The following is a 14719-nucleotide window of genomic DNA, read 5'->3' on the forward strand; positions in this document are numbered from 1 at the left end:
TTGAACCGAGCCTAAAGGCCCGTACACACTTGACGAAAATCAGATTATATCCTCCGATTTTTCTCTCTCATGCTCAGCGGTCATAACCATTTTTAGTTGACAGAGCATAATGTTCACAAAATTTCTCGTCCGATTTTTTTTTTTTTTTGGGACATTTATTCCCAGACTTCCGGGTCGTCAGCAACTTCAGATCATGCGCGGTCTTTCGTATCCGATTTTTCGCAGACGTACTGCATACACATTAAACGAAAATTGGTCGCCTGGGGACGGATGATACAACCTCCGTTTTTTTCCGTTAAAAATGTCGTACGGGCAGGAGGATGACAACTCTGTCTCCACTCTGTTTGCAGAGACGGAGCTGTCAAATCCCCGCTGTCCTCTATGGGGATATCAGTTTAGAACGGACTGCCTGTCCATTCTTATCCGATCCGATCCTCCATACAGATGGAAAATAGGGTTTCCATGTGTCCAGATTTCACGGATCGGATAGCAGCGGGTGTCAGCGGAGATGTCTCCACTGACACCCGCTGCCCCATAGGGCTGCATGGAGCATCTGATCAGGTCCGCCTGAAAAACTGACAGGCGGATCGGATCGCCCCTGTGAAAGGGGCCTTACTCTAATAAAAGCTGAAAAAGAGCTTAAAAACGCTGAAAAACTTGGCTATTCTGTGTTTATCAGCGTTTTTGAGCCATAAGCTTTTGTGGGAAAATAGTTTTGCTAAAAAACGCTTCAGCTGAAAAACTTCTTCACCTTTTTACTGGTGGTTTGATAACGTGCAGTGTGCATGAGGCCTAATGAACAAGTGATTCATTATTAAGGCATTGCCCATTGTAATTGTTGCACCTGCATCCTGCCCTGTGCTACCCCAACCTAGGTATTTTCCATCTATGATGTGTTGCAAGTGTCAGGTTTCCGGAGGTAATTCCTAAGTGCCTGCTGGTATTTGCTTTATCTTCTAGCAGGTGTCTTCAGCTTAGTCCTAATTAGAGAAGGCACTACAAGATGTGCGATAAGCGGTGACCACATCCCGTGTCCACAGTGTTTAATGTGTGCTTAGCACTTCTTCCAGCATGTAGAACACTTCCTTCCATCTACATTTGTTAGCTTTTACACTCTTATGCCTCGTACACACAATCAGATAATCGTACGAAAAAAATCGCTTCAGAATTGATCGTTAGTACACAGCTTTCGACAGCCAATCACGACATTTCGTCCAACAAAATCCGAAGGGAAAAGCACAAAAACTTTTGTCATACGATAGCCTAACGAACGACAATCATTTAATCAGTACAGTATGCGTTCGCTAAAAATTGAAAGACAAAGACCACGCATGATCAGAAACACGGAAATAACCCGGAAAAAGCCTGGCTGCCATTGTTTTTGGTTTGCAATATTCGATACGTAGCTACACAACCAGAAAGCTTTTCCAGAATCGTACGAAAAAAATCCTACGTTTTAATACACATTGTTGAATTAGATATTAGTATCATGCAACAAAATGGGAACGATAAGTCATCCGATTATCTGATCGTGTGTATGAGGCATTAGGCTGGCCATACACTATACAATTTTCTTATTCAATTTTCTTTAGATTTAGGCCCTTTTCACACTGTGTGTCCGGCGGACGGACTCCGTTTATCTCAGCGGGGATCGATCCGCCGATCCACCGCTGAGCAGGAGAATGGCAGCTGTTCTCCGTGCTGTGTGTGGAGACACAGCTGTCAGTTCCCCATACATCTCTATGGGGGAATCGGATGGCAACGGATCGTTGGTCCGTTCTCATCCGATCCGCTGGACGGATGGAAAATAGGGTTTTCATGCGTCCAGATTTGACAGATCGGATGTCGGCGGACATGTCTCCACTGACATCCGATGCCCCATAGGGATGTATGGGGGCACCATTCAGATCCGCCAAAAAAATGGACAGGCGGATCTGAACGGTCCGCCTGTGTGAAAGGGGCCTTACCTTTAACTATGTAGTTCAAGGCCACCCCCACCAGAACAATCCAATCAGTGCTCTCCGCCTCTCAGCTATTGGCTGAGAGCGCTGATTGGGAGCCAGTCGGCTACTGGATTCCAGCATGCTCGTCCGACAGAAGCCAGCCAAACGGTGTGCCTTACACATGTGCTGAATGTCGGCCGGTTTTTATTGATCCGGCCAATGTCAGCCAGCTTTCAGCCCGTTTGTACAGGGCTTAGGGCCCCAGTCACACCTGTGAATGGAGCCATGTGCGATTAGATGCAGGAGACCTTGTGGGGGTTCCTTGCATTAAGCTGCGATCAGGAAGCCCAATTGAAAGCAATGGGAGGCTGACAGTTTCAGCAGCAATTCGCAGCCTCTCCTATAGGGCTGGGCGATAAAACGATACCGATATGTATCTCGATAGTCACGTGATCGATAGCAAAAAAAAATTGAACGATAAAACCGTTCGATATTAGAACTTGAAAGTACCGTATATACTCGAGTATAAGCCGAGTTTTTCAGCACATTTTTTTGTGCTGAAAACGTACCCCTCGGCTTATACTCGAGTCAAGGAAAAAAAAGTCTGCTCCGACGGGTTTAAGCTTTAAAAATGGCGCCGCCCGTCGCATACATGTCACCGCGCACGCGCCGCCGCCGCTCGGGAGAGGCCGGGAATAGCCGAAATTATACGAGCGGTGGCGGCGCGTGCGCAATGACGTGTCGGCGCCGGGCGGCGCCATTTTTAAAATGAAGGCGCCTCTGGAACAGGTAAGTGAAACAGCTTCACTACCTGCCATTATGCAGGGCTGCGGGCACACTACAAGGGATGCAGTGCTGCGGGCATGGTCTACCTGTACCATGCCCACAGCACTGCATCTCCTGTAGTATGTCCACAACCCCGGATCCTCTTGTACCATCCATGCCAGTACCCTGCATTCTCCTGTACCATGCCAGTATCCTGCATTCTCCTGTACCATGCCAGTACCCTGCATTCTCCTGCACCATGCCAGTACCCTGCATTCTCCTGCACCATGCCAGTGCCCTGCATTCTCCTGCACCATGCCAGTGCCCTGCATTCTCCTGCACCATGCCAGTGCCCTGCATTCTCCTGCACCATGCCCGCCGCCCTGCATTCTCACCCTAGGGTCCTTATTTTAAATGGGTAATAAAAAATATCAATAATTATCGATATCGACCGATATGAAACACTGATATCGTGATACAGTTTTCAGCCATATCGCTCAGCCCTACTCTCCTATGTAATTTCTGAAGCAGCCATTGTTTTTATTGGGGCTTCATGTCTGAACCTAAATACATGGAACCTCCGCTGGATCTCCTGCATCTAATTGCAAACCACCCCATGGGGTGAATGGGGCCTAATGGCGTCACTTTTGCAATGTGGCATTATGATTGCGCCAAATTTAAAAAAAGAATGGCCTCCAGTTCGTAGATATAAAAATGAACTGTAGGTAAATCGAGACCAACTATAGACATGCGTTCTTGTTCCACCCGTGGGTTCACAGTACTGGTGCACAGAATAGTGCATGTTCGTATGTCCGCTCCATTCTGTGCAGGAACTGAAGGACAGAAGGAGAAGACACTGCTTGGGGGAATATTCATATGTTGGTATGACCTACCTTACTTGCCAGGTTATCGGGTTGATTTTCTTTCCTGGCAATCCCATTGGAATGGCTTGTATTGGGGCAATCTTAAAGGGTAACTCCAGTTTCATGGTAAAATAAATATATAGTGTATACAATTGTGACTCAAGTCATATTGTAAATGAATGGTATTAAAAATTACTTTTCTTTTTCCATCTGCAGCCGCTGTATTTTCTGTAAAATGCTATGCAATATGGCTACCTGGATACACTCTGTACACAGATTGTGTGCAGAACTACCCCCAGATATGTCATTTTCCATTTCACGTGATTGGATTACTGATTTTTCCCAGAAGTCTGCACTAAAAAACAAGCAAGATTTTTCGCATCCCCTGCAAAATGTTATTTTTGGTGAGATAGGCTTCTTTCACACGGTCCGCCTCCGTAGGCGGATCCGTGTTGCTCAGCGGGGATCGATCCGCGATCCCCGCTGAGCCGGCGGATGACAGCTCCGTCTCCGCTTGCAGAGCGGAGAGGGAGGTGTCTCAGCACCCGCTGCCCTCTATGGGGGATCGGATGAGAGCGGACCGCTTGTCCGCTCTCATCAGATCCGCTCCGCTCCGATTACTGAACGGATGGAAAAATAGGGTTTCCATCCGCCGATCCCCGCTGAGCAGGCGGATGACAGGTCCGTCTCCACTCACTAAGACAGAGCTGTTAGATCCCCGCTCTCCTCTAAGGGAGATCGGATGAAAATGGACCGCCTGTCTGTTTTCATCTGATCCGATCCTCCAGATGGATAGAAAATAGGGTTTCCATCCGTCTGAATTTCACTGACAGGATCGGCTCGGATAGCAGCCAGTGTCAGTGGACATGTCACCACTGACATCCGCTGCTCCATAGAGGTGCATGGAGCATCTGATCAGATCCGCCTGAATACTGACAGGCGAATCAGATCGGAAAGCCCGTGTGAATGGGGCCTTAGCCTTTTTTGCACCACAATCTTTCAACTGTAATATCATCCAGTGGTCAGATGGTGGATACTTCAATGGCCATATAGATAATAGGTAGCTGAAGAGATTCTTGGCTGTGGCCCTATTCTCTGTATGTTTTCTGTGTGATATCTAGAGCCCTGTATTATTTCCTTTCTAGTATGAAGTGATAACTGGACATCCAATCAGTTGTCTTTTGCTGCCATTTAGAACAAAAGGGCTTCTGTGTTACCTAAAACAGGTGCAGACTTCAGGAGTCTATATTTGGACGACATTTAGATATCGTTCACATAAACCTTTCACTAAAACTTTGTTATGGCGCACACATGTCTGGGGTCATTGTATCACTGGGCCTTTTATCTGCCTATTTAAAGTGGATCTTCACGGTATCAGAGCACCACAAACCAAAAATACCATTGTATTAATTTTTAGTATTCAAAGCAACCCCCCCCCCCCCCACATCCATTTAGGTCTCCATGTTTTATTTTGTTGGGAAATCACTTTGAAAACCAACCCCCTAGCATTTCTGGCAGTGAGTAAGGGTTAGGCCCCTTTCACACGGGCTTTCCGATCCGACTGTCAGTTTTTCAGGCGGATCTGATTGGATGCTCCATGCAAGCCCTATGGAGCAGCGGATGTCAACTGAGACCTCTCCTCTGACACCCGCTGCTATCTGATCCGATCCTGTCTGTGAAATCCGGATGGATGGAAGCCCTATTTTCCATCCGTCTGCAGGATCGGATAAGATCAGATGAAAACGGACAGGCGGTCCGCTTTCATTTGATCTCCCATAGAGGAGAGCGGGTATCTGACAGCTCAAAATCCCATTCATTTCAATGGCCCCTGTTCACATCTGAGCATTTTGTCGCCTGAAGCAAAATTCCTGAAGCTCAAAAAAGTAGATGAGCTTCTTTTTTTGGCAGATTACAGGCGTTTTTGTTAGATGTCAATGCCTGCCTCCAAACACCTGCAAAAAACCCCCAAAAAAACGCCTGAAGACGATACGCTCAGGTGTGAATGGAGTCTAAGTGGTTAAAATAGTTACAGTGCCATTATCCATATACAGAAATGAAGGGACAATGTCAATTAAGTGTTTAGTATCACTTTAATTGAAACCAGTGACTTCTGTATCCTCCTAGTTCTAGGAGATGTAAGCTCTTTCAGTACTTTCTACCTGAGGTCCATCATGCTGTTTGATGGACTGACATCTGGTTCTGCTAGATTGTGCTTATATGTTCACTATGTGTTTTCTTCTATATCTATCTATCTATATATATATATATATATATATATATATATGTGTATGTATACTTTCAGTTTGCAGTTGGAGAGGAACTAGTATGACTGTTTGCTTTGTCTTTGTAAATGCTTTGAATACCATCATGCTAGTGAGAGTCTGCGGGCATCCTGTCTTTGTATGTTTAAATAATACCGTACATTCCAAAGAAGAACCTGAAGGAAAGACAGGTGGAGGAATAGCAATGGACTGGTTTGGGCTTTATTAAACAAACAAATTTGTAAGTATCATTCCATGGAAAAAAAAAGAACTATTTCTGTGAAATTACTTGAAACTGACCAAAGTAACTGCCATCCATTATTTATATTTAACCACTTAAGCCCCGGAAGATTTTACCCCCTTCCTGACCAGGGGGTTTTTTGCGATTTTTTTTTTTTTTTTTTTTTTTTTTTTTTTTTTTACTGTGTGACTTTAACCGCTTGCCGACTGCTCACAGTATATTTACTGCGGCAGTCAGCCCCTCACAGGCAGAGTGACGTAGGTCTACGTCGCTCACCTGTGAGGCTCTGGGGAGCGAGCGCGTGCCCGCGCGGTCACGGACCCCCCCCCCCCGCGCGTGTGACCAGCGGACCCGATGTCCGCCGGTCACTCGGCGATCGGCGGGGGAGAGGGAGAATGTCGGGCAGCTTGTGTAAACAAGCCACCTGTCATTCTCCTCGCTGTAAAAACACTGATCACATGGATCTACTATGTAGATCCGTTGATCAGTGTCCTTACAGCTCAAGCCACAGCCAATCACAGTAGAAAGCACGCCCCTAGGGACACACACAGCCCCTCCCTCCCAAATAAAGTTAACCCCTTCACTACCAGTGTATTTTTACAGTACGCATATATATAGCACTGATTACTGTAGAAATGTCACTGGTAACCCCAAAAGTGTCAAAAATGTCAGTCAAGGGTCCAATCTGTCCCTTTGTTAGTAAACGCGATAACTTTTGCGCAAACCAATCAAAATACGCTTTTTGCGATTTTTTTTTTTTTTTTACCAAACATAGGTAGCATAAAACAAATTGGCCGAAAATTTAAAAAAATTTTGATTTTTACATTTTTTTTTTTGGGGAATTTCATATAAAAAAATGTGAAAAATATTGTTATTTTTGCAAAATGTACGCTCTTTTTTTTGTTTATAGCGCAAAAAGTAAAAATCGCACGGGTGATCAAATACCACCAAAAGAAAGCTCTGTTTGTGGGAAAAAAAGGACGCCAAATTAGTTTAGATACAGCGTCGCACGACCGCGCAATTGTCTGTTAAAGTCACGCAGTGCCGAATCGCAAAATACCCCCTGGTCGTTTAGCAGGAAAATCCTCCGGGGCTTAAGTGGTTAACAGACAATTGCGTGGTCGTGCGACGCTGTACCTAAACAAATTTGACGTCCTTTTTTTCCCACAAACAGAGCTTTCTTTTGGTGGTATTTGATCACCTGTGCGATTTTTTGATCATGCGCTATAAACAAAAAAAGAGCGTAATTTTTGCAAAAATAACAATATTTTTGACTTTTTTTTTATATGAAATTCACCCAAAAAAATGTAAAAATCAAAAATTTTTAACATTTTCGGCCAAATTGTTTTATGCTACATATGTTTGGTAAAAAAAAAATCGCAAAAAGCGTATTTTGATTGGTTTGCGCAAAAGTTATCGCGTTTACTAACAAAGGGAAAGATTTTTGTCATTTTTGGTGTGTTTTTTTTTTCTTTACGAGTAATAGCGGCGATCTGCGATTTTTTTTTTTTTTTTTTTTTTTTTTGCGGGACTGCGACATTGCGGCGGACAGATCGGACCCTTGACATTTTTGACACTTTTGGGGGTACCAGTGACATTACTACAGTAATCAGTGCTATACATATGCACTGTTACTGTAAAAATGACACTGGCAGGGAAGGGGTTAACTGTATTGGACAGGGAGGGGTTAAGTGTGTCCTAGGGGCGTGATTCTAACTGTAGTGGGACATGTCTCCTAGTGTAAAAACAAAGATCAACGGTTCTACATAGGAGAACCGTCTGATCTCCATTTTTACACGGGACAATGACAGGCGGCTTGTTTACATAAGCCGCTCTGCCTTTCTCCCGCTGTACCGACGATCGTAGTGTGACCAGCAGACATCGGGTCCGCCGGTCACACGCCCGCACTTCTCCCTGAACGAGCCGAGGCGGGCGCGCGCCTCAGCGGGCGCGCGCTCGCCCGGTATTGGCTCAAATCCCAGTGACAGGCGAGCGACGTAGATCTATGTCACTCTGCCTGGCCGGGGCTGACTGCCGCAGTAAATATACTGTGCGCAGTCGGCAACCGGTTAATAAATATCAGAAATTGCTTTCGATATTTGGTTCAACAGAATGATAAAAAAAACAACAAATGATAATGGCATGGACAAAAATGATGGGATCTTTTATCGAATATTTGTGCTGAACCTTTTTCAGAATATCACAGCAAACCAGCAATTTCTGTAGCTCACAATGAGACTTCTACACCTGCCAACAGGTAGTTTGGCCAACTCTTCTTGAGGAAACTGCTCAAGCTGTCTTACGTTTTGAAGGATGCTTTCTCCAGACATCTCTTTCCATAGATGTTCAATGGGATTCAGTTTAGGGCTCATGGAAGGCCCAGTAGAATTGTCCAGTGTTTTGTTCTTAGAAATTTGGTGCTTTTAGTTAGGCTCCATGTACACGGGACGCTGGAAATGGCTGTTTAGAAGCAGTTGGGCATTTTTTTTCAGAAGCCCCTGAACCCATCTACATTTTATCTTATCTGTCCATGTACACAGGGTCGTTTACAGTCATTTACAGGCAGTTGAGTTCAGGGACGTTTTTTGGAACGCAATTATTTGCGTTCGAACGTGTGTTTCCCGGTGTTTCAAACGCAGAAACGCGGCCAAACTTGATGAATGTACGTTCAGCCACGTTAAAAGTTTTTTTTCTTCCATTCAAAATCAATGGTTCCCTATGGGAGCCTATTGATTTGAATGGAAGTCGCACCGCAGCGGACAGCGGGGATCAAACAGCTCCATCTCCGCACACAGAGCGGAGACGAAGCTGTCATCCGCCTGCTCAGCGGGGATCGGCGGATTGATCCCCTACTGAGCAGGACGGACCCATGTGAAAGGACCCTAAGAAGAACTTGATTTCGCATTTAGCCAGACTAGTTGAAGATCTTTTGATTTTGGCAGATACGGGAAAAGTGACCGAGGTGGAGAAGTACTAGAAATGTTTGTTTTTTCTGCTGCAGGTTGGGATAAAGGTAGATCTACAGTAGACATGTCATCTGGGGATGGATGAAGAACTTGTCTGCAGGTTGGGATAAAGGTAGATCTTCAGTAGACATGTCATCTGGGGATGGATGAAGAATGTGTCTGCAGGTTGGGATAAAGGTAGATCTACAGTAGACATGTCATCGGGGATGGATGAAGAACGTGTCTGCAGGTTGGGATAAAGGTAGATCTACTGTAGACATGTCATCAGGGATGGATGAAGAACGTGTCTGCAGGTTGGTAAAGGTAGATCTACTGCAGACATGTCATCTGGGGATGGATGAAGAACGTGTCTGCAGGTTGGTAAAGGTAGATCTACAGTAGACATGTCATCGGGGATGGATGAAGAACTTGTCTGCAGGTTGGGATAAAGGTAGATCTACAGCAGACATGTCATCGGGGATGGATGAATAACGTGTCTGCAGGTTGGGATAAAGGTAGATCTACAGTAGACATGTCATCTGGGGATGGATGAAGAACTTGTCTGCTATCTTTTAGCGCTGGTATTTGGGAGAAGGGGGGGATCTTGGATGTGACTGCTCTCCTCCTCTCTATGAATAAGACCTTTCAGACTGTTTGTTTTCCTCCTTGCCTCCCTCCCTTTTCCCTCCTCGCTCCACCATTGGAGGAGGGCCTGGGAGGGCTTGGTCCCCCCCCCCCTTTACTGTATGTGCTGGGAAGTTTTGGAGCAGGTCCTGTCACTGTGCTGTCTTGTCTATTATGTGAGAATGCTGGGAGATCCCACTCCACTCTCTCCAGACAGGACCCTGCTCTCGGGCAGCCCAAAATCTGGATTTAGTTGCAAGATGGTCCTGCAGGCAGTGGGCAGAGTGTTAAGGTACGAGTTTTTGGATTTTGTTCAGTTTTTTTCTTTTTTAAGCTATGGTATGTTAGCTGCAGCTGGCTGATCTCTCCTTTTTCATAGTCCTGTGAAGAAATTCTTTGCTGATGGTTAACCAGTTAACGTCGGGCTCTGCCATACCTTTGTAAGTGGAGTAGGAACATCTGCAATAGCAGCTCGCAGGTTGGGGCTTGTAGCACATACGTGTTATGCAATGTGCATGCTGGATCATCGCACTGTGATGGCATTGCATTTCCGGCTCAACTTTTACTACCATGAAGTGGAAAACAGAGGCTTGAATATTTTGGAAAAGGAGTCAGTCAGAATTTTGAGTTCTGACCTGCATTAGAGGCTGACTGGCAATCGGCAGCAGAGACAACTTTCCATGAGTTGGACAAGAGCTTGGTTGTTGATTGCTTCTCTGCTCTCCTGCTAGATGCTGATTGGCATCTTCCAGTCCAGGGAATACGGGAACATCTGGGTTAAGCTGGCAACACACTATACAATTTTCTTTAGATTTTTTTCCTTTAGGTTTACCAAAACCTATATAATATGGAGGTCAGACCTAAACACTTTAAATTTGTATGCAATCAGGCAGGCCCTTGCACTACATAGTTGAAGGTAAATCTAAAGGAAATCTAACAACAAAAGTTGTATAGTGTGTATCCAGCTTTAGGCCATTCCATAGTAATGAAAGCTCATGAAACTGCTGTCAGTAGCCTGAGCTCATCCACATAGGGAGTCCTAACTGATGTGAATGTATAATGTATATGTAAAGTGCTGCGTAAATTTGATGGCGCTATATAAAATGTATATGTAAAGCGCTGCGTAAATTTGATGGCACTATATAAAATGTATATGTAAAGTGCTGCGTAAATTTGATGGCGCTATATAAAATGTATATGTAAAGCGCTGCGTAAATTGATGGCACTATATAAAATGTATATGTAAAGCGCTGCGTAAATTGATGGCACTATATAAAATGTATATGTAAAGCGCTGCATAAATTGATGGCACTATATAAAATGTATATGTAAAGTGCTGCGTAAATTTGATGGCGCTATATAAAATGTATATGTAAAGCGCTGCGTAAATTAATGGCGCTATATAAAATGTATATGTAAAGCGCTGCGTAAATTGATGGCACTATATAAAATGTATATGTAAAGCGCTGCGTAAATTTGATGGCGCTATATAAAATGTATATGTAAAGCGCTGCGTAAATTAATGGCACTATATAAAATGTATATGTAAAGCGCTGCGTAAATTTATGGCGCTATATAAGATGTATATGTAAAGCGCTGCGTAAATTGATGGCGCTATATAAAATGTATATGTAAATTGATGGCGCTATATAAAATGTATATGTAAAGCGCTGCGTAAATTGATGGCGCTATATAAAATGTATATGTAAATTGATGGCGCTATATAAAATGTATATGTAAAGTGCTGCGTAAATTTGATGGCGCTATATAAAATGTATATGTAAAGCGCTGCGTAAATTAATGGCACTATATAAAATGTATATGTAAAGCGCTGCGTAAATTGATGGCGCTATATAAGATGTATATGTAAAGCGCTGCGTAAATTGATGGCGCTATATAAAATGTATATGTAAATTGATGGCGCTATATAAAATGTATATGTAAAGCGCTGCGTAAATTGATGGCGCTATATAAAATGTATATGTAAATTGATGGCGCTATATAAAATGTATATGTAAAGTGCTGCGTAAATTTGATGGCGCTATATAAAATGTATATGTAAAGTGCTGCGTAAATTTTATGGCGCTATATAAAATGTATATGTAAATTGATGGCGCTATATAAAATGTATATGTAAAGCGCTGCGTAAATTGATGGCACTATATAAAATGTATATGTAAAGCGCTGCGTAAATTGATGGCGCTATATAAAATGTATATGTAAAGCGCTGCGTAAATTGATGGCGCTATATAAAATGTATATGTAAAGTGCTGCGTAAATTTGATGGCGCTATATAAAATGTATATGTAAAGCGCTGCGTAAATTGATGGCACTATATAAAATGTATATGTAAAGTGCTGCGTAAATTTGATGGCGCTATATAAAATGTATATGTAAATTTGATGGCGCTATATAAAATGTATATGTAAATTTGATGGCGCTATATAAAATGTATATGTAAATTTGATGGCGCTATATAAAATGTATATGTAAAGCGCTGCGTAAATTTGATGGCGCTATATAAAATGTATATGTAAAGCGCTGCGTAAATTTGATGGCGCTATATAAAATGTATATGTAAAGCACTGCGTAAAGTGATGACGCTATATAAATACCAATAATAAGAATTATAATAATATTACCTGCGCAGGTACAAAAGGACAAATAAATTGATCAGATCTCCTGGTGCTTTGCTTCAAAATGTAGCTGTGATATTTGCAAGAACTTCGTTTGTACTGTTTGTTGTGTGCTTTTTTATTCTTATACTAGCTTCTAAGAGCCGGTTCACACTGAGGCGACACGACTTCGGGGGGCGACCTGTAAAGTCGCGTGCACCGCGACTTCGGTGCAACTTGCAGGGACTTCACATATTGGAAGTCTATGCAAGTCGCTCCGAGGTCGCTCCGAAGTAGTACAGGACCCTTTTTCTAAGTCGGAGCGACTTGTGTCGCTCCTATTAGAACGGCTCCTGTACTACTCAATGGACCGCGACCGACAAGTCGCCTGACAAGTCGCGGCAGTGTGAATGGGCTCTAAATGTTTGAAGCTGACCAAGCATGGAGCTGATTTTGACCAGTTTTGTAATAAACTAGCCAAAGTTTGGTCCATAGGTGGCCCTGTCTGTACCCTCCTGCCAGATATTGATTGAAAAATGGAAGGAGCCAGTTAGAAGATTGTCAATCAAACAGCATCCAATCAGATGTAGGCACTGTTGCGTTTTTTTACAGCTGTCCGGGCCGGCTGTCATTGCACAGTAGCTGCAGGGTGGATGGAGGAATCGGTCTTTTTGTTTGTTTGTTTTTTCATTCAGCTTGTGTTTGTGTATTTCCAACCTAATAAGTATTTACCGGTGTTTGCATGCACAAACACCTATTGGATACAGTTTATGACTTTGTCAATGTTTGATTTAGCAGCATACATATTTTTCAGTGTGAATTGTTACATTGACCTCCATCCTTTTTGTAGTTTGAGTCCTTTCACACGGTCAGCTCCGTTTTCTTTTTTCCGTTCAGTCACTTTTTTTTTTTTTAAACCGACACGGATGTCACTTTTGTAGGGTCCGTTCGTTTTTCATCCATCCGTTTGCGGATGAAAAACGGACATAATGTATGTCTATGGGCTAGCGGATGACATCCGTTTTTTGCATCCGTTTAGTTTTTAAAACGGAAGAAAAATTGGGTTCTCTCGCGTTGCAAAACGGAACTTAACGGATGGACGCAAAATGGATGTCAGCGGATGGTAATCCGCTAACGTCCGCTAGCCCATAGACATACATTAGGTCCGTTTTTCATTCGTAAACGAAAGGTTAAAAAACGGACTGTGTAAAAGGACCCTTTTTTTCTTTTTTTTTTTTCTTTTTTTTTTTTTTTTTTTATTGGGGTTTCGTAAAATTGCAGAGAAAGTTTAACAACAAAAAGCTGCATAAAAAAAAGTAAACCTACAAATTATGCAGCTACTTTTTGTAGTTTTCAATGGAAGCTGTGACGGGACAAAAACTTGTAAAAGAATTTATTTCACAGGAGAATGCCCACAAGGTGCACAGCAACCCCCATCCCTCTCCAAATGCCTTGGAAAAAACAGGTTTCCTAAAGGTATTTTGGGAGGAGGGTTGTGAGGAGCTCTGCAGGGACGTACAATGAAATCTAAAATGTAGTTGTTTCTGTAAAAGGGCTCTGTACTTTTAATTCGGCGTGTATATAAATATATGTATGTATGTCAGCCTAGGAAATTTTAATGTAGAAATCGTCATTCTGTCAGCTTTGTCATCAGCCAGCGGGCACAGAGGCTCCAGGGAACTCGCGCTTCCTTTCACTGACGTCTGTAACCAAAAACTCAAATTAAAGGTTCACGCCGCTCTGTCCAGTTTCATTGTAGAATGTTGCATTGAAATTTGCATAGCTACAGATTAAATGTTCTTTCCAGCCTCTTATGCAGCCGACGTTACCAAAATCCTTTTTTTTTTTTTTTAAGTGGCATGCCTGTAGATATCAAGGTGGGATGTTCTCTGGTTCAGAGCACCGCATTCCTTTAAATGAAGGTAATCTGCATCCAGCGGACTTGGGTATGTCAGCATAAAAGTCAAACTGTGGACAGGACTAGCAGTTCATGAAAAAAATTTACTTGGAAGGAGAAGCACTTTAAAACAAATAGCAATTACCGTGATAATGTGCCCAAACCCCTGATAATGAAATGTACAACAAAATACTAAGAAAAAGATGGGGCTTTGTATGCCCTTCTCTGGACTCTCTCTTAGCTGGAGAGAGTCCAGAGAAGGGCAACTAAACTGATTAGGGGATTGGAGGACCTTAATTATGAAGAGCGTCTGCAATCGCTTGATTTTATTCTCCCTGGCGAAGAGACGCCTGAGGGGGGACATGATAGCAATTTATAAATATCTCAATGGTGATCTCAGCTTAGAAAAAAAGCTGTTCAGTTGAAGGGATTGCACGAGGACTCGAGGGCATACAATGCGATTAGAGGAGAAGCGTTTTAACCTCAGGCAACGTGGGGGGTTCTTTACTGTTAGGGCTACAAGATTGTGGAATTCTCTACCACAAGAGGTGGTTTCTGCGGGTAG

At 43.2% G+C, this 14719-nt stretch overlaps 1 protein-coding gene across 3 annotated transcripts in view; it reads left to right on the top strand.

Annotated features, from left to right (window-relative positions):
* Window positions 1–14719, top strand: part of MOB2 (MOB kinase activator 2) — a 121097-nt gene that overhangs the window by 47609 nt on the left and 58769 nt on the right. Inside the window, exon 1 of one of the 3 annotated variants that reach the window (XM_082270249.1) lies at window positions 9790–9934. The exons of 1 other annotated variant lie outside the window; for it this stretch is intronic. In XM_082270249.1, coding sequence (XP_082126375.1) covers window positions 9825–9934 — 110 coding nt within the window. In that variant the 5' untranslated portion in view covers window positions 9790–9824. Of the gene's footprint in view, window positions 1–9789; window positions 9935–10281; window positions 10346–14719 lie in introns of those variants that run through there. One more of the 3 variants, XM_082270250.1, reaches the window with a different exon arrangement.

The sequence above is a fragment of the Pelophylax lessonae genome, assembly GCF_965119305.1.
Source record: "Pelophylax lessonae genome assembly, chromosome: 10".
Taxonomy (NCBI): Eukaryota; Metazoa; Chordata; class Amphibia; order Anura; family Ranidae; genus Pelophylax; species Pelophylax lessonae.